Raw genomic sequence first — 21,247 nt, forward strand, 5'->3', positions numbered from 1 at the left:
TCATCGTACCTGAAATTGCAGATACTCTAGAAAGAGAATCTGCCTCCGGAAGAAAAACTGACACTGGCCGAAAAGACATGACCCCTGATAAAAACATAATTTATGCTTACATGCTAAATTTATTTCTCTTGTAGTGTATCCAGTCCACGGATCATCCATTACTTATGGGATATTCTCCTTCCCAACAGGAAGTTGCAAGAGGATCACCCACAGCAGAGCTGCTATATAGCTCCTCCCCTCACTGCCATATCCAGTCATTCGAGCCGAAACAAGACGAGAAAGGAGAAACCATAGGGTGCAGTGGTGACTGTAGTTTAATTAAAATTTAGACCTGCCTTAAAACGCCAGGGCGGGCCGTGAACTGGATACACTACAAGAGAAATAAATTTATCAGGTAAGCATAAATTATGTTTCTCTTGTTAAGTGTATCCAGTCCACGGATCATCCATTACTTATGGGATACCAATACCAAAGCTAAAGTCACGGATGATGGGAGGGACAAGGCAGGATTAAACGGAAGGAACCACTGCTGAAGAACCTTTCTCCCAAAAACAGCCTCCAAAAAAGCAAAAAGTATCAAATTTGTAAAATTTTGAAAAGGTGTGAAGCGAAGACCAAGTCGCAGCCTTGCAAATCTGTTCAACAGAGGCCTTATTTTTAAAGGCCCAGGTGGAAGCCACAGCTCTAGTAGAATGAGCTGTAATCCTTTCGGGGGGCTGCTGTCCAGCAGTCTCATAGGCTAAGCGAATTATGCTCCGAAGCCAAAAGGAAAGAGAGGTTGCCAAAGCTTTTTGACCTCTCCTCTGTCCAGAGTAAACGACAAACAGGGAAGATGTTTGGCGAAAATCTTTAGTAGCTTGTAAGTAAAACTTCAAGGCACGGACTACGTCCAGATTATGTAAGAGACGTTCCTTCTTTGAAGAAGGATTAGGACACAAATGATGGAACAACAATCTCTTGATTGATATTTTTGTTAGAAAACCACCTTAGGTAAAAACCCAGGCTTTGGTACGCAGAAACTACCTTATCTGCATGAAAAATCAGATAAGGAGAATCACATTGTAAGGCAGATAGCTCAGAGACTCTTCGAGCCGAGGAAATAGCCATCAAAAACAGAACTTTCCAAGATAAAAGTTTAATATCAATGGAATGAAGGGGTTCAAACGGAACTCCTTGAAGAACTTTAAAACTGTTGCTCCCCCGTGGAGCTTAAACTTGGTTCTTAAACACAGGCTTAATTCTAACCAAAGCCTGACAAAATGCCAGGGTCTGACACGTGGGGAGAGTTAGTCTGACGACTTAGAAAATCCGCCTCCCAGTTCTCTACGCCTGGGATGTGGATCGCTGACAGATGGCAAGAGTGAGACTCTGCCCAAAGAATTATCTTAGAGACTTCTAACATCGCTAGGGAACTCCTGGTTCCCCCTTGATGGTTGATGTAAGCCACAGTCGTGAATATTGCTCTTAACTCCAGAATATTTATTGGGAGGAGTTTCTCCTCCTGAGTCCACGATCCCTGAGCCTTCAGGGAGTTCCAGACTGCGCCCCAACCTAGAAGGCTGGCATCTGTTACAATCGTCCAATCTGACCTGCGAAAGGTCATACCCTTGGACAGATGGACCCGAGATAGCCAGAGAAGAGAATCTCTGGTCTCTTGATCCAGATTTAGTAGAGGGGACAAATCTGAGTAATCCCCATTCCACTGATTTAGCATGCATAATTGCAGCGGTCTGAGATGCAGGCGCGCAAATGGCACTATGTCCATTGCCGCTACCATTAAGCCGATTACTTCCATGCACTGAGCCACTGATGGACGTAGAATGGAATGAAGGACACGGCAAGCATTTAGAAGTTTTGATAACCTGGACTCAGTCAGGTAAAATTTTCATCTCTACAGAATCTATAAGAGTCCCTAGGAAGGTGAAACTTGTGAGCTGGTGATAGAGAACTCTTTTGCACGTTCACTTTCCACCCATGCGACCTCAGAAATGCCAGAACTATCTCTGTATGAGACTTGGCAATTTGAAAGCTTGACGCCTGTATCAGGATGTCGTCTAGATACGGAGCCACCGCTATGCCTCGCGGTCTTAGAACCGCCAGAAGTGAGCCAGAACCTTTGTAAAGATTCTCGGGGCTGTGGCCAACCGAAGGGAAGAGCTACAAATTGGTAATGCCTGTCTAGAAAGGCAAACCTTAGGAACCGATTATCTTTGTGAATCGGTATGTGAAGGTAGGCATCCTTTAAGTCAACTGTGGTCATGTACTGACCCTCTTGGATCATGGGTAGGATGGTCCGAATAGTTTCCATTTTGAATGATGGAACTCCTGAGGAATTTGTTTAAGATCTTTAGATCCAAGATTGGTCTGAAGGTTCCCTCTTTCTTGGGAACCACAAACAGATTTGAATAAAACCCCTGTCCCTGTTCCGGAACTGGATGGATCACTCCCATTACTAGGAGGTCTTGCACACAGCTTAGGAATGCCTCTTTCTTTATCTGGTTTGCTGATAACCTTGAAAGATGAAATCTCCCTTGTGGAGGAGAAGCTTTGAAGTCCAGAAGATATCCCTGAGATATGTTCTCCAACGCCCAGGGATCCTGAACATCTCTTGCCCACGCCTGGGCGAAGAGAGAAAGTCTGCCCCCCACTAGATCCGTTTTCGGATAGGGGGCCGTTTCTTCATGCTGTCTTGGGGGCAGCAGCAGGTTTTCTGGCCTGCTTGCCCTTGTTCCAGGACTGGTTAGGTTTCCAGGCCTGTCTGGAATGAGCAACAGTTCCCTCTTGTTTTGAAGCGGAGGAAGTTGATGCTGCTCCTGCCTTGAAATTTCGAAAGGCCCGAAAATTAGACTGTTTGGCCTTTGATTTGGCCCTGTCCTGAGGAAGGGTATGACCCTTGCCTCCAGTAATGTCAGCAATAATTTCCTTCAAGCCAGGCACGAATAGGGTCTGCCCCTTGAAAGGAATGTTGAGTAACTTAAGACTTTGAAGTCACGTTAGCTGACCAGGATTTAAGCCATAGCGCCCTACGCGCCTGGATGGCGAATCCGGAATTCTTAGCCGTAAGTTTAGTCAAATGAACAATGGCATCAGAAACAAATGAGTTAGCTAGCTTAAGCGTTCTAAGCTTGTCAATAATTTCCTCCAATGGAGCTGTATGGATGGCCTCTTCCAGGGCCTCAAACCAGAATGTCGCCGCAGCAGTGACAGGCGCAATGCATGCAAGGGGCTGCAAAATAAAACCTTGTTGAATAAACATTTTCTTAAGGTAACCTAATTTTTTATCCATTGGATCTGAAAAAGCACAACTGTCCTCAACCGGGATAGTGGTACGCTTTGCTAAAGTAGAAACTGCTCCCTCCACCTTAGGGACCGTCTGCCATAAGTCCCGTGTATTGGCGTCTATTGGAAAAAAAATTCTAAATATAGGAGGTGGGGAAAAGGGCACACCGAGTCTATCCCACTCCTTGCTAATAATTTCTGTAAGCCTTTTAGGTATAGGAAAAACGTCAGTACACACCGGCACCGCATAGTATCTAACCAGCCTACACAATTTCTCTGGAATTGCAAGTGTGTTACAGTCATTCAGAGCAGCTAATACCTCCCCAAGCAATACACGGAGGTTCTCAAGCTTAATTTAAAATTAGAAATCTCTGAATCAGGTTTCCCCGAGTCAGAGATGTCACCCACAGAATGAAGCTCTCCGTCCTCATGTTCTGCATACTGTGACGCAGTATCAGACATGGCTCTTACAGCATTTGCGCGCTCTGTATCTCTCCTAACTCCAGAGCTATCGCGCTTTGCCTCTTAATTCAGGCAATCTAGATAATACCTCTGACAGGGTATTATTCATGATTGCAGCCATGTCCTGCAAGGTAATCGCTATGGGCGTCCCTGATGTAATTGGCGCCATATTAGCGGTGCGTTCTCCTGAGCGGGAGGCGAAGGGTCTGACACGTGGGGAGAGTTAGTCGGCATAACTTCCCCCTCGACAGAACCTCTGTGATAATTCTTTTATAGATAAAGACTGATCTTTATTGTTTAAGGTGAAATCAATACATTTAGTACACATTCTCTATGGGGCTCCACCATGGCTTTTCAAACATAATGAACAAGTAGGTTCCTCTGTATCAGACATGTTTAAACCAGACTAGCAATGAAACTAGCAAGCTTGGAAAACACTTAAAACAAGTTTACAAGCAATATAAAAAACGTTACTGCACCTTTAAGAAACACAAATTTTGTCCAAATTTGAAATAAACAGTGAAAAAAGGCAGTTACACTAACGAAAATTTTTACAGTGTATGTAATAATTTAGCAGAGCATTGCACCCACTTGCAAATGGATGATTAACCCCTTAATACCAAAACGGAAATAACAAATGACAAAAACGTTTTTTTTATACAGTCACAACTGCCAAAGCTCTACTGTGGCTTTTTTACCTCCCTCAATACGACTTTTGAAGCCTTTTGAGCCCTTCAGAGAAGTCCTGGAACATGCAGAAGAAGCTGGATGTCTGTGTCTGTAATTTATGCTGCGCAAAAAAAGCGCTAAAATAGGCCCCTCCCACTCATATTACAACAGTGGAAATCCTCCAGGAACTGTTTCTAGGCAAAATTCAAGCCAGCCATGTGGAAAAAAACTAGGCCCCAATAAGTTATCACAAAACATATATAAAAAAATGATTAAACATGCCAGCAAACGTTTTAAAATACACTTTTATAAGAGTATGTATCTCTATTAATAAGCCTGATACCAGTCGCTATCACTGCATTTAAGGCTTTACTTACATTACTTCGGTATCAGCAATTTTCTAGCAAATTCCATCCCTAGAAAAATATTTTAACTGCACATACCTTATTACAGGAAAAACTGCACGCTATTCCCCCTCTGAAGTTACCTCACTCCTCAGAATATGTGAGAACAGCAAAGGATCTTAGTTACTTCTGCTAAGATCATAGAAAACGCAGGCAGATTCTTCTTCCAAATACTGCCTGAGAAACAGTACACTCCGGTACCATTTAAAAATAACAAACTTTTGATTGAAGAAATAAACTAAGTATAAAACACCACAGTCCTCTTACGACCTCCATCTTAGTTGAGAGTTGCAAGAGAATGACTGGATATGGCAGTGAGGGGAGGAGCTATATAGCAGCTCTGCTGTGGGTGATCCTCTTGCAACTTCCTGTTGGGAAGGAGAATATCCCATAAGTAATGGATGATCCGTGGACTGGATACACTTAACAAGAGAAAGAGTTAAAAGGAAACCATTCCATTAGTCCTACACACTTGGCAAGTGATGGCAAAACTCCTAGCACCCACAAGTCAGAGGACAATACCGTCAGACCAGATCCAAACAAGGACTTATCCTAAAAAGATTAATGCCAGAAGCGTGATCTGAAGAAAACTTACAAAAAGGATCTGCCACAGCAGAACCAAAAAGCCTAGACTAAACCACAAGTAGGCTGCTCAGCTGGACAGCTGTAATGCCTGGCGAGCTAGGACAGCACTTCTCCCTTATCCAAGACTAGCTGAAAATCCCAGAGAACTTGGACTGCTCCTACTGAAGAATAAATGGGAAAACTCCTGTGCTACAAAGGATAAAAAAACAGCAAACAAACAGCCATTCTAAATAAAGATTGAAGCTCTCCAAACTAGAATATCAATGGTCCCTACTACCCTAAGCACCATGATATATAAAGTAGACAGGTTATTACGCACAGGAGAAAAGGAAAAAAAAAAAATCCCTGACTTCTCCCATACATGAAGAAATTCTCCTAGCAGAGTCGAAAACAGGAAAATTCCTTAACAAATGAATCCTATTAAATAAAAATGCACTAGATTCATGAGGACTAACGACAGGAGAGTCGAAGTTTCCCAAGCCAACCCTTCCTAAATAAAAGGGAAAACCGGCTAAAATCTGAAGAAAACTACTTCAGAACCAGATGAAGGAATTACACTGTCCAAATCAAAGGGTGAACCATCAAATGCTAACAACTATCCTGATCATAAAACTACAAGGAGGACAGAATGCGTAGTAGCAACGGCACAGACACCTTGTTATCTGATTCCTTAATTAACCTCTTGCGATTTCCCTTTCAGATAGGAAAAGCAGATAAAGCCACAAATGTCAAAGCCACCTGGGCAGACAATTCTGCAAGCAAAAAAAACCTCCAGGAGATTTAGAGGAACCGCAGGGCACTTCATGTGATGCCTGAACAAGGCTTGGGACGACTAAGGAGAAAGCGGTGGCATAGCCTAAACAGCATCACCTAGAGAGACATGAGGCTAAAAGGGTTTTCAGAATAAAAAATAATTAACATGACACTGTCACTTTAAGAATCCTAACAAGGATTTCCAGAATTTTTTTATATTTTACATGACACTGACACTTTAAAATGAAATGAAAACGGTCACTCTAAAAAAAGAGAAGTTAGTAAGCACAAACACAACAAACAAGAAATAAAGCCATCCTACACTCCAGACTGACTGAAGTGTCTAAACTATATGCTGCTATTCAACATACCGAATAAACAAAAATAATGGCCATGAGAAAAAAAAGTTCCACCTGTTTCAATACAGAAAACGGTACACATGTCTCACTAACTAGGTCCTAACATAAAGAGAGCGCGCAATCCACTTAGTCTGCACACTGCAGACACCTACCCGCCACAGAAATATGTAATGGAGGAGGACCGTAGCGCTCATAATACAAAAGAGCAGCTGATCCAGGCATAAGTGCAAACATAATACAAACTTAAAAACTGAACCTGCAGAGGCCTTCCCGCCACAGAAAAAGCAAATGGCGGAGGACTATAGCGCCCCCTAGGATTCTGACAAAACATATGGGCTGCCGTTCTTATCTACACTGCAGAATCCTTCCCGCCACAGAAAAATGAGATGGTGGATCGTGTTGAAAATACATTGCAAACATTGTATAAATAAAAACATAAGCAAAACTACCAGCGTAATAAGACTGATGTTGTTAAAACTTATACAGAGCAAAGCGGCTATAACAATTAGTAGCATAACACCACAATAAAAAGCCGTGACTCAAAAACCTTTACGGCGCAAAGAAAATTTCTCATGCAAGATTTATAAGAGTAACTCGCTATATGCTGAGAAATAAAACACCTAGGCTGCCTGTTAACAAAACCTCTAGGACAATTCCTGAGTTAAGCAAGGACCTAGAGGTTCAGAGATCCAGCCCTGCTGCCTTCACAATAAAAATAATAAATTGGCCTCGCTGGAACAAAAAAAGAATCACATATAAGCCAATAAAATATATATTAGCTAATACCAAAAAACAAGCCTCATGCAACTGTTCCCTTTCCTCCATTTAAAAAGGAAACAGCGTCTCTACCATCTCACATTAAGTGCCTGCACGTTGCCATGAGTAACATCCTAGCAGGATATATTTTGTCCCCATAAAATCTGCAGAAATCTACAAAGTGCACCATCTCCCTCCTTAGCAGACAAAAGGGCACTTACCTTACCAGGTTTGAAAGGCTTCATTCCTCACATGGACCTGTGGAAACAAAAAAGACCAAGTAAACCTACTTAGGCTTTTAAAAGAAGGGCAGCACAAGCTACTTGGGAGGCACAGAAGGGATTATACCCCACAAGTTCCCAAATGCTTAAAAGCCACCACTGCTCTACTGAAGAGACTGACATGGACTACAGCTAAACCCCAAAAACCAGAGCAAACCTGCTCTGCTTAAAAAAATAAACTCTTGATTGAAGAATCAGACACCTAACTTTACTACCTCCTTGCAACTGATACAAGCAAAGAGAATGACTGGGGGTTGTGGGTAAGGGGAGAGGTATTTAACAGCTTTGCTGTGGTGCTCTATGCCTCCTCCTGCTGGTCAGGAGTGATATTCCCAATAGTAATTATGATGATCCGTGGACTCACTGTGTCATTAGAAAGAAACACCTTATAATTACAAGACATTTCTGTTGTGTTGCTATAGAATGACATATCAGTCAATTCTATTTATGAAACAAGTTAACAACCCTTTTTACTGCAATTCTTTTTCAAAAGCCAAACTCCACCCACTGTTTACCTTATTTTGAGCCAATTAGGGCTTTAGTCTGCAGTGAACAAGACTAGCCTTGGACGTGTTACTATAAAATGCATTGCTTTGCATTTGTTACCAGTAAAAGCCAATTATTGAAAAATATGTAGCAGGGTTAGCGCAGAGAAGTCAGCAAGGTGCATTTCAAGTTCTGAGGATAAGAAAATCCTCAATTGTCAGAGCTATATTACTTGACAATTAGGCAGAATATATAGTAAACATCTGTTGCAAAAATCTCAAGGTGTTTACTTTCCATTTAATAAGGATTTCTTTTTAAGAGGAAGCAATTGCTGTTTCTACTTTGGTTAAAAGCGACAAAAAAAGTGCAAAAAGAAAATATTCTGTGTATTATGGAAGCAATAGACCAATATAAAAATACTCTGTTTATCCCATTCAAAGGCATTAGACATAGTTAAAACTCAAGAGCAGCAGACTACTAGTACCTTGCTGAATTAACAACATTTCATGTGGATAGGACAGTGTCTAACAGCAATAAGTCAAATTTGCTGTATACTCCAAATTTATTAAAGGGATACAAAACCCAAAAATGTTCGTGTGTGATTCAGAAAGAACACACCATTTTAAAAGTTCCCAGTTTACTTCTATTATCAATTTTGCCTCGTTCCCATGACATTCTGTGTTGAAGTGATATGATACATAGGTAGGCATCTGGAGCAATACATGGCAGCGCTGCCAGCTAGTGTTCTTGCAAAAGAATAACACATAGTGCTCCAGAAAAAGGCCAGCTCCTAAGCATACATCCCTGCTTTTACACAAAAGATACCAAAAGAACAAAGAAAAATTGATATTTAAAGTAAATTAGAAGGTTGTTTAAAAACAAAATGTATGCTTACCTGATAAATTTCTTTCTTTTGCGATGTACCGAGTCCACGGATTCATCCTTACTTGTGGGATATTATCCTTCCTAACAGGAAGTGGCAAAGAGAGCACCACAGCAGATCTGTCTATATAGCTCCCCCCTTAACTCCACCCCCCAGTCATTCGACCGAAGGCCAAGGAAGAAAAAGGAGAAACTATAAGGTGCAGAGGTGACTGAAGTTTTTAATAAATAATACCATCTGTCTTGGACAGGGCGGGCTGTGGACTCGGTACATCGCAAAAGAAAGAAATTTATCACATAAGCATAAATTTTGTTTTCTTTTGCATGATGTACCGAGTCCACGGACTCATCCTTACTTGTGGGATACCAATACCAAAGCTTTAGGACACGGATGAAGGGAGGGACAAGACAGGAACCTAAACAGAAGGCACCACTGCTTGCAAAACCCTTTCTCCCAAAAAAAGCCTCAGAAGAAGCAAAAATATTAAATTTGTAAAATTTTGAAAAGGTATGGAGCGAAGACCAAGTCGCAGCCTTACAAATCTGTTCAACAGAAGCATCATTTTTAAAAGCCCATGTGGAAGCTACCACTCTAGTAGAATGAGCTGTAATCCTTTCAGGTGGCTGCTATCCAGCAGTCTCATAAGCCAAACGGATGATGCTTTTCAGCCAAAAGGAAAGAAAAGTCGCCGTAGCCTTTTGACCCCTACGCTTTCCAGAATAGACAACAAACAAAGAAGATGTTTGACGAAAATCTTTGGTTGCCTGCAAATAAAATTTCAAAGCACGAAACACGTCCAAGTTGTGCAACAGACGTTCCCTTCTTAGAAGGAGGATTATGACAGAGAAGGAACAACAATTTCCTGATTGATATTCCTGTTGGTAACCTTAGGTAGGAACCCAGGCTTGGTACGCAAAACCACCTTATCAGCATGGAAAACAAGATAAGGCGAATCACATTGTAATGCAGATAGTTCAGAAACTCTTTGAGCTGAAGAGATAGCAACAAGGAACAAAACTTTCCAAGATAAAAGCTTAATATCTATGGAATGCATGGGTTCAAACGGAACCCGAAGGAAGAACTTTCAGAACTAAATTTAGACTCCATGGCGGAGCAACAGGTTTAAACACAGGCTTAATTCTAGCTAAAGCCTGACAAAAAGCCTGAACGTCTGGAACATCTGCCAGACGCTTGTGCAACAGAATAGACAGAGCAGATATCTGTCCTTTTAGGGAACTAGCTGACAATCCTTTCTCCAATCCCTCTTGGAGAAAAGGCAAAATCCTGTGAATCCTGATTTTACTCCAGGAGAAGATATTTACACCATATCTTATGATAGATTTTCCTGGTAACAGGCTTTTGAGCCTGAATCAAGGTATCTATGACCGACTCAGAGAAACCCCGCTTTGATAGAATCAAGCGTTCAATCTCCAAGCAGTCAGTTGCAGAGAAATTAGATTTGGATGCTTGAATGGACCTTGAATGAGAAGGTCCCGTCTCAGTGGCAGAGTCCAAGGTGGCAGAGATGACATGTCCACCAGGTCTGCATACCAAGTCCTGCGTGGCCATGCAGGAGCTATCAAAATCACTGAAGCTCTCTCCTGTTTGATTCTGGCAATCAAACGAGGAAGGAGAGGAAATGGTGGAAACACATAGGCCAGGTTGAACTACCAGGGTACTGCTAGTGCATCTATCAGTACTGCCTGAGGATCCCTTGACCTGGATCCGTAACGAGGAAGTTTGGCGTTCTGACGAGACGCCATCAGATCCAATTCTGGTGTGCCCCATAGCCGAACCAGTTGAGCAAACACCTCCGGATGGAGTTCCCACTTCCCCGGATGAAAAGTCTGACGACTTAGAAAATGTGCCTCCCAGTTCTCTACTCCTGGGATATAGATCGCCGACAGATGGCAAGAGTGAGCCTCTGCCCATCGGATTATCCTTGAGACTTCTATCATCACTAAGGAACTCTTTGTTCTGCCCTGATTGATATAAGCCACAGTCGTGATGTTGTCCGACTGAAAACTGATGAATCTGGCCAAAGCCAGCTGACGCCATGCCTGGAGAGCATTGAATATCGCTCTTAATTCCAGAATATTTATCGGTAGGAGAGCCTGCTCCTGAGTCCACAAACCCTGTGCTTTCAGGGAATTCCAGACTGCACCCCAGCCCAGAAGGCTGGCGTCTGTCGTCACTATAACCCAATCTGGCCTGCGGAAACACATTCCCTGGGACAGATGATCCTGTGACAACCACCAAAGAAGAGAGTCTCTGGTCTCTTGATCCAGATTTATCCGAGGAGATAAATCCACATAATCCCCATTCCACTGATTGAGCATGCATTGTTGCAGTGGTCTGAGATGCAAGCGATCAAACGGAACTATGTCTATTGCCACTACCATTAGACCGATTACCTCCATACACTGAGCCACTGACGGCCGAGGAATGTAATGAAGAGCTTGGCAGGTGGACAAAATCTTTGATTTCCTGACCTCCGTCAGAAATATTTTCATGTCCACCGAGTCTATCAGAATCCCTAGAAATGAAACTCTTGTGAGGGAGGAAAGAGAACTCTTTTTTACGTTCACCTTCCACCCGTGAGATCTTAGAAAAGCCAACACTAAGTCCGTTTGAGACTTGGCTAATTGGAAAGTCGACGGTTGAATTAGAATGTCGTCTAGATATGGCGCCACTGCTATGCCCCGCGGTCTTAGAACCGCCAGAAGGGACCCTAGCACCTTTCTGAAGATTTGTGGCGCCGTGGCCAACCCCAAGGGAAGAGCACGAACTGATAATGTTTTTCCAGAAAGGCGAACCTGAGGAACTGGTGATGATCTTTGTGGATAGGAATGTGTAGATAGGCATCCTTTAAGTCCACGGTAGTCATATATTGACCCTCCTGGATCAATGGTAAGATAGTCCGAATGGTCTCCATGTTGAAAGATGGGACTCTTAGGAATTGGTTTAGGATCTTGAGATCTAGAATTGGTCTGAAAGTTCCCTCTATCTTGGGAACCACAAACAGATTGGAGTAGAACCCCTGCCCCTGCTCTGCTTTTGGACCTGGGCAGATCACTCCCATGGTAAAAAGGTCTTTTACAACGCGTAAGAACGCCTCTCTTTTTGTCAGGTTTACAGACAATTGAGAAAGATGGAACCTCCCCCTTGGAGGAGAATCCTTGAATTCTAGAAGGTATCCCTGGGTTACAATTTCTACTGCCCAGGAATCCTGAACATCTCTTGCCCAGGCCTGAGCAAAGAGAGAGAGTCTGCCCCCTACTAGACCCGGTCCCGGATCGGGGGCTACCCCTTCATGCTGACTTAGTGGCAGCAGCAGGCTTTTTGGCATGTTTACCCTTGTTCCAAGCCTGATTAGGTCTCCATGTTGGCTTGGATTGAGCAAAGTTCCCCTCTTGCTTTGCAGCAGAGGAAGAGGAAGTGGGACCACTCTTGAAGTTTCGAAAGGAACGAAAATTATTTTGTTTGGTCCTTGTTTTATTTGACTTATCTTGAGGGAGGGCATGACCCTTCCCTCCAGTAATGTCCAAAATGATCTCTTTAAGTGCAGGCCTGAATAGGGTCTTACCTTTGAAAGGGATGGACAAAAGCTTAGATTTAGATGACACATCAGCCTACCAGGACTTAAGCCATAACGCTCTACGCGCTAAAACGGCAAAACCTGAATTCTTTGCCGCTAATTTAGCAAGATGAAAAGCGGCGTCTGTAATAAAATAATTAGCTAACTTAAGAGCCTTAATTCTGTCCAGAATATCATCTAGTGGGGTCTCCATCTGAAGAGCCCCTTCTAGAGCCTCAAACCAAAAGGCAGCTGCAGTGGTTACAGGAACAATACACGCTATAGGTTGAAGAAGAAAACCTTGATGAACAAAAATTTTCTTTAGGAGACCCTCTAATTTTTTATCCATAGGATCAATGAAAGCACAACTGTCTTCAATAGGTATAGTTGTACGCTTAGCCAGAGTAGAAATAGCTACCTCCATCATAGGGACCGTCTGCCATGAGTCCTTTATGGTGTCAGATATGGGAAACATTTTCTTAAAAACAGGAGGGGGAGCGAACGGAATACCTGGTCTATCCTACTCCTTAGTAACAATGTCTGAAATCCTCTTAGGGACCGGAAAAACATCAGTGTAAACAGGAACCTCTAAATATTTGTCCATTTTACACAATTTCTCTGGAACTACAATAGGGTCACAATTATCCAGAGTCACTAAATCCTCCCTGAGCAATAAGAGGTGCTCTAGCTTAAATTTAAATGCTGTCATATCTGAATCTGTCTGAGAGAACAATTTTCCTGAATCAGAAATCTCTCCCTCAGATAGCAAATCCCTCATCCCTACCTCAGAACATTGTGAGGGAATATCGGATACGGCTACTAAAGCGTCAGAAGGCTCAGCATTTGATCTTAACCCAGAGATACTGCGCTTCCCTTGCAACCCTGGCAGCTTAGAGAAAACCTCTGTGAGGGTAGTATTCATAACTGAAGCCATATCTTGCAAGGTGAAAGAATTAGACGCACTAGAAGTACTTGGCGTCGCTTGCGCGGGCGTTACTGATTGTGACACTTGGGGAGAACTAGATGGCAAAACCTGATTACCTTTTGTCTGAGAATCATCTAATGCCAAACTTTTATAAGTCAAAATATGCTGTTTGCAATTTATAGACATATCAGTACAAGTGGGACACATTCTAAGAGGGGGTTCCACAATGGCTTCTAAACATATTGAGCAATGAGATTCCTCAATGTCAGGCACGTTTAACAGGCTAGTAATGAGGCAAGCAAGCTTGGAAAACACTTTATTTAATGAAAAAAATACAATTTGCAAAAACGGTACTGTGCCTTTAAGAGAAAAAAAAGGCATACACAAACTGCAAAACAGGTTAAAATTGCTTCAAATGTTCCGACATTTTAACAGTGTACCCACTAAGCTTTAGAAGGATTGCACCACAAGTAAATAAGCAATAAACCCCCAAATGAAAAAAAAAACGGATTGATAAAGGTCTAAAACCGGTAAAAACCCCTGTTAGCTCTGCTGTGGCCCTACCTGCCCTTAGGGAACAATAATATGAGGATAAAGTTTCGATTATGGCCCCAGAAGAGAATCAGGACCTCTGGAGAAGTTGCTTGCTGCTTGACTGTATAACTAAATGCGCAACTGAGGCGCGAAAATAGGCCCCGCTTACCGCACTCGATGTTGCTGGGGCCTACATAAAATTCAACAAACCTTGTTTGCAAGCCATGTGGGTTATAAAAACCCCAAATAAGCCAAATGAACCCTCAAACAAATGTCCCATCAGAATAAAAAACGTTACTCCCAAAACACACAAACGTTTGCCCAATCTCTCATATACAAACTGAGTGCCCAAAAAATTAGCCCTTTATGCAAGCTAGTAATGCCTCTTATAACACTAGGATTACTGCTTCCCCTTCCCCTAATGGGGATACTGTCAGCCTTTCTGAGTTAACACAGTCTCTGCAGAAAAAATGACTGAACATACCTCATTGCTGTATAGCAAGAAACCGTTCCTCACACTGAAGTTTTCCTGTACTCCTCAGCTTCTGTGGGAATAGCAGTGGACCTTAGTTACAAATGCTAAGATCATCATCCTCCAGGCAGAAATCTTCATCTATGTCCTGCCTGAGAGTAAATAGTACAACACCGGTACCATTTAAAAACAACAAACTCTTGATTGAAGACAAAATAAAACTAACAGTTTAACACCTCTTTCACTTTACCCTTCCTGCTTAGAGCCGGCAAAGAGAATGACTGGGGGGTGGAGTTAAGGGGGAAGCTATATAGACAGCTCTGCTGTGGTGCTCTCTTTGCCACTTCCTGTTAGGAAGGATAATATCCCACAAGTAAGGATGAATCCGTGTAATCGGTACATCATGCAAAAGAAATTGTATGCTCTCACTGGTTTTCAAACCTGTCCTCAGGCCTCCCTAACAGGCCACATTTTGAAGATATCTGAACTAGAGCACAGGTGAAATAATCAGCTGATTAGTAAACATGGTTATTTTACCTACTCTCATCAAAGGTAATCCAGAAAACCTGGCCTGTTGGGAAGGCCTGAGGACAGGTTTGAAAACCGGTGCTCTATCTGAATCATGAAAGAAAAATGTTAGGTGTCATATCCCTTTAAGGTTTCTTTTATTTTTCTTCTTGCTTATTTTTCTTACCTAGCAACATCAACATGATATTACTATGGACAGACAATTTAACAACCCATTACATATTACAGTTTGTTGATAACAATGGTAAGCATAAACCCATACATAAAATCATTTAATAGAGGCAGTATAATACAAGTTTAAAAGGAGAGGGAATAGTTTTACTTTGCTAATAACTACTGTATTTATATGGTTAGTGAGTGAATTCTTACAAACTTAATGTTACTACTTGTTCAGAGTATTTTTATTGTAACATTATAATACAGATACAAATACCCAAATCACAAAATCCAAACATTTTTTACTGATTACAGTACCGTACTATCTGATGATATACTATGGCATCTATTTATTAAGCCAGCAACCGCAAATATGCTGGAATTCCGACGGCGTATTTGTAGCGAGCCTGATTCCCCTTAGTTATCAAACCCTACAGACCGGAAAAAGTAGAATTTTGTGACGTAACATACGATCCGCCGAACTCAGTCCAACACAGATCGATGCTTACGTCACTACAGATGTTCCGAACGCAAGTTCGGCACAATCTGACTACTTTTGCTAGTTATCAAAAGTCTACCAGGTACGCTCGGAACTATTCCGGCCCAGCGTACCTTGTTTTCAATCTCCGCCGCCCTGGAGGCGGCGGATGCCATAGGAATCAGTGGGAGTCTGAACACAGCGAAAGCTCATTGATTCCTATGGGAACGTTTACACCTAACACCCTAACATGTACCCCGAGTCTAAACTCCCCAAATCTGCCACCCCCTACACCGCCGCCACCTACATTATACTTATTAACCCCTAAACCGCCGCTCCCGGAGCCCACCGCCACGCTAATAAACTTATTAACCCCTAAACCGCCGCTCACGGACCCCACTGCAAATAAATAAAGTGTTTAACCCCTAAACTGCCGCTCCTGGAGCCCACCGCTACCTACATTATATTTATTAACCCCAAATCTGCCCCCCCTACACCGCCGCCACTATATTAAATTTATTAACCCCTAATCTGCCCCCCTAAACCGCCGCCACTATATTAAATTTATTAACCCCCTAAACCTAAGTCTAACCCTAACACCCCCTAACTTAAATATAATTTAAATAAATCTAAATAAATATTCCTAGCATTAAATAAATGATTCCTATTTAAAACTAAATACCTATAAAATAAACCCTAAGATAGCTACAATATAACTAATAGTTACATTGTAGCTATCTTAGGGTTTATTTTTATTTTTCAGGCAACTTTGTATTTATTTTAACTAGGTACAATTGTTATTAATTATTAACTATTTAATAACTACCTAGCTAAAATAAATACAAATATACCTGTAAAATAAAACCTAACCTAAGTTGCAATTACACCTAACACTACACTATAATTAAATTAATTCCCTAAATTAACTACAATTAAATAAAAATAAAATTATCTAAAGTACAAAAAAAGCAAAACACTAAATTACAGAAAATAATTACAAGATTTTTAAACTAATTACACCTACCCCAATCCCCCTAACAAAATAAAAAAGCCCCCAAAATAAAAAAAAAGCCCTACCCTACACTAAATTACAAATATCCCTTAAAAGGGCCTTTTGCTGGGCATTGCCCCAAAGTAATCAGCTCTTTTACCTGTAAAAAAAAAATAAAAAATTATAACTCCCCCAACATTAAAACCCACCACCAACCCTATTGTAAAACCCACCAAATCCCCCCTTAAAAAAACCTAACACTAACCCCTTGAAGATCACCCTACCTTGAAACGTCTTCACCCAATAGGGCCGAAGTCCTCAACGAAGCCGGGCAAACTGGTCCTCCAGATGGGCAGAAGTCTTCATCCAAGCCGGGCACAAGAGGTCCTCTAGACGGTCAGAAGTCTTCATCCAGACGGCATCTTCTATCTTCATCCATCCGGCGCGGGTCCATCTTCAAAACACATGATGCGGAGCATCCTCTTCATCCGGAGTCTTCTTCAACAATGACAGGTCCTTTAAGTGACGTCATCCAAGATTCCGATTGGCTGAAGAATTCTATCAGTCAATCGGAATTAAGGTAGTAATAATCCTATTGGCTGATCCAATCAGCCAATAGGATTAAGCTTGCATTCTATTGGCTGTTCCAATCAGCCAATAGAATGCAGGCTCAATCCTATTGGCTGATAGAATTCTATCAGCCAATCGGAATTGAAGGGACGCCTTCTTGGATGACATCACTTAAAGGACCCGTCATTGTTGAAGAAGACTCCGGATGAAGAGGATGCTCCGCGTCGGATGTCTTGAAGATGGACCCGCTCTGCGCCAGATGGATGAAGATGCCGTCTGAATGAAGACTTCTGCCCATCTGGAGGACCTCTTCTGCCCGGCTTGGATGAAGACTTCTGCCCGTCTGGAGGACCACTTCGCTTCGTTGAGGACTTCGGCCCGGTTGGGTGAAGACGTCTTAAGGTAGGGTGATCTTCAACGGGTTAGTGTTAGTTTTTTTTTTAAGGGGGGGATTGGGTGGGTTTTAGAGAAGGGTTGGTTGGGTGGGTGGTGGGTTTTAATGTGGGGGGTTGTAATTTTTTTTTACAGGTAAAAGAGCCGATTACTTTGGGGCAATGCCCCGCAAAAGGCCCTTTTAAGGGCCATTTGTAATTTAGTGTAGGGTAGGGCTTTTTTTTATTTTGGGGGCTTTTCTTATTTTGTTAGGAGGATTAGAGTAGGTGTAATTAGTTTAAAAATCTTGTAATTATTTTATGTAATTTAGTGGGGGGTTTTTGTACTTTAGATAATTTAATTTTATTTAATTGTAGTTAATTTAGGGAATTAATTTAATTATAGTGTAGTGTTAGGTGTAATTGTAACTTAGGTTAGGTTTTATTTTACAGGTATATTTGTATTTATTTTAGCTAGGTAGTTATTAAATAGTTAAACTATTTAATAACTATTGTACCTAGTTAAAATAAATACAAAGTTGCATGTAAAATAAAAATAAAATCTAAGCTAGCTACAATGTAACTATTAGTTATATTGTAGCTATCTTAGGGTTTATTTTATAGGTAAGTATTTAGTTTTAAATAGGAATAATTGATTTAATGCTAGGAATATTTATTTACATTATATTGAAGTTAGGGGGTGTTAGGGTTAGACTTAGGTTTAGGGGTTAATAAATTTAATATAGTGGGGGCAGATTAGGGGTTAATAAGTATAATATAGTGGTGGCGGTGTGGGGGCAGATTAGGGGTTAATAAGTATAATGTAGGTGCTGGCGGTGTGGGGGGCAGATAAGGGGTTAATAAATATAATGTAGGTGGAGATGTGGGGGGGGCAGATTAGGGGTTAATAAGTATAATTTAGGTGGCGGCAGTGTGGGGGGGCAGATTAGGGGTTAATAAGTATAATGTAGGTGGCGGTGGGCTCCGGGAGCGGCGATTTAGGGGTTAAACACTTTATTTAGTTGCAGCAGGGTCCATGAGCGGCGGTTTAGGAGTTAAACAATTTATTTAATTGCGGTGGGCTCCGGGAGCGGCGGTTTAGGGGTTAATACATTTATTAGAGTTGCGGTGGGCTCCAGGAGCGGCGGTTTAGGGGGAAAACAGTATAGTATAGTGTGGGTGTTAAGTGACAGGGTACCAAGAAAGCTGTAAAAAAGCCGAAGAGCAGCGAGAACGAGGACTGTTAGTTAACAACAGTCTGCTGCTCATCGCTCCGTACTTGGTGCGCGGCTTTTTGACAGCTTTTTTGATAATTTTGGAGAACGTATTCAGGTCCGCGGCAGCGATGTTAGGCGATCTTAGGCGAGCGCATTGGTGCCGTCGAATGCAGGCAAGTTGACAGCTTGATAAATAGATGCCTATATATACAAAAGTAATAAAAATAATATAAAACTACCTTTAGCTTAAATGTATAAGCTGAATAATAAACGTAAACAATGCCTAAATAACATAAGATATTCTTACCTTGATATTTTTGTACTCTTTCTTCCATGGATAAAGAAAAAGGTTAATGCCAATTGTCTCCAGCATAGCAGCTGCATTGTGAAGAGAGCGCAAGTTGGAAGTTCGCAAGGCTTTCAGGGAATTTTCACAAACCTCATAGAACCTGATCATCCGGAATCTATGAAAGGGATCAATTTTAGGTAGGCTGAGCAAAGCTGAAGCTGCAGCGCGAAGATATTCATCACTGATTGCTCGATGCTTGTTGTCGGAAGCTTCCAATTTCGATTCGTGGAACTGTACATACTTTCTAAAGAGGTCCTCCTTGTACTTTGTATCCATTGAAATGCAGTTTATTTCACAGATGGAAAATTACCTCATCTCTTCCACGGCCTTTGTATTGTATGTACGTTGGCAAGGGTGAAGTAGTGATCAGTCATTTTGCCAATGCTGACTACTCTAAAACAGAGAAGTAACCATGAATTATGTTCACTTATATGGGTGCATCTTCAGTCATCATGAAGTGGTAAAGAGATGAGAGAAAAATGTCACAGACATGATCAGTCACACAAAACACTCAACGAGGAAATATGTCATTAATCCTGGGACAGTGTTGTTTCCTTATTGAGAAACTTTCCTGATTCATAAATATGGATGTTTTTAAATGTACTAAAGTCTTAAGAGGGATAGGCAAATCAAAATTAAACTTGCACGATTCAGATAGAGCATGTCAATTTAAGACACTTTTAAATTCACTTCTATTTTCAAATGTGCTTTGTTCTCTTGGTATCCCTTATTGAAAAAGAATATGCACATATCCTTCACTAGTGGGAGCTAGCTGCCGATTGGTGCCTGCACACATTTGTCTCTTGCGATTGGCTAACTAGATGTGCTTAGCTAGCTGCCAGTAGTGCAATGCTGCTGTTCATTCAGCAAAGGATAACAAAATAATGAAGCAAATTTGATAAAAGGAGTAAACTGCAAAAGTGTTTAAAATTGTATTATTATTATTATTATCAGGTATTTGTAGAGCGCCAACAGATTCCGCAGCGCTGATTTGCATCCAAATGATGAAAGAAAATGTTGGGGTTTCCATTACTCTTTAAGGAACATTAGAGGTTATTGAAAACATGCTAAAAACTAAAGTATCCGTAGCTTACTGGCTGATTAAACTTTCATGATTAAGATAGAGCACGCAATTTTATACAAACACTCCAACTCAGTTCCATTATCAAAATATGCGTAATTTTGTTATATGCACACTTTCGGGAAACCAGCTCCACCTTAAAGGAACATTGAACCCAAACATTTTCTTTCATGATTCAGATAGAGCATGCAATTTTAAACAACTTCCTAATTTACTTCTATTATCTATTTTGCTTCATTCTCTTGATATTCTTTGCTGAAAAGCATATCTAGATAGGCTCAGTAGCTGCTGATTGGTCGCTGCACATAGATGCCTCGTGTTATTGGCTCACCAATGTCTATTTCTATTTACTCAACAAACGATATCTAAAGAATTAAGCAAATTAGACAATAGAAGTAAATGTGAATGTTGTTTAAAATTGTATTCTCTATCTTAATCATGAAATATTTTTTTTGGGTTTAATGTCCCTTTAATATGCTTTTATGCATTTTGTGATTGGCTGATGACTGTCCCATGATACGGGGAGGGATTTAAATTTGTCAGAAAAAGAAAGCTGCTACACATTTGAAATTCAACTGTTATAGCATTGTCTTTTTATTATGCATTTGATGATTATGCAAATATACTGTATTTAATAGTCCTGTAACAAAACTGTCAAAGGTTGACTACAAGACACTGCTTTACAAGCATAAGTACAATACAACTTTAATATTCAACAAAATAACTTTTAAAGTCTGATTTAAGTTGTCCAGGAATTTGAGTTAATAGGACCTAGAATCCCCATTTTACACAATTAAAACAAAAATGTTTTGTTTGTTTTTTGTTCACAGGCAAATTTTCTAAATAAGAATTGCTTGAAATATACAGAGCCAAAACGTTTGGGGAGTCTTAAAAATGTATAAACAGTTCAGTAGTATGAAATCAGAAGGCTGAAAGATAAAAAATTACATATTTTCATGATTATTATATAAGAGGAAAAAAAATGTGCATGCACAGAGTTACTGTTTTTTGGGTGCATAATTATAGTACAAGAAAGGAGGAAATGTGCGTGCACAGAGAGTTATTGTTTCTTAAAATGGTG

General features: G+C 41.0%; 1 protein-coding gene across 2 annotated transcripts in view; it reads right to left on the bottom strand.

Moving 5' to 3' along the window:
* The window catches only part of SPATA2 (spermatogenesis associated 2), a 121,355-nt gene that overhangs the window by 27,509 nt on the left and 72,599 nt on the right, over nt 1-21,247 (bottom strand). Inside the window, exon 2 of one of the 2 annotated variants that reach the window (XM_053692056.1) lies at nt 19,044-19,473. In XM_053692056.1, the coding sequence (XP_053548031.1) occupies nt 19,044-19,361 (318 nt within the window). In that variant the 5' untranslated portion in view covers nt 19,362-19,473. Of the gene's footprint in view, nt 1-19,043; nt 19,479-21,247 lie in introns of both variants that reach the window. The other variant, XM_053691973.1, reaches the window with a different exon arrangement.

The sequence above is a fragment of the Bombina bombina genome, chromosome 1 (genome assembly GCF_027579735.1).
Source record: "Bombina bombina isolate aBomBom1 chromosome 1, aBomBom1.pri, whole genome shotgun sequence".
Classification (NCBI taxonomy): domain Eukaryota; kingdom Metazoa; phylum Chordata; class Amphibia; order Anura; family Bombinatoridae; genus Bombina; species Bombina bombina.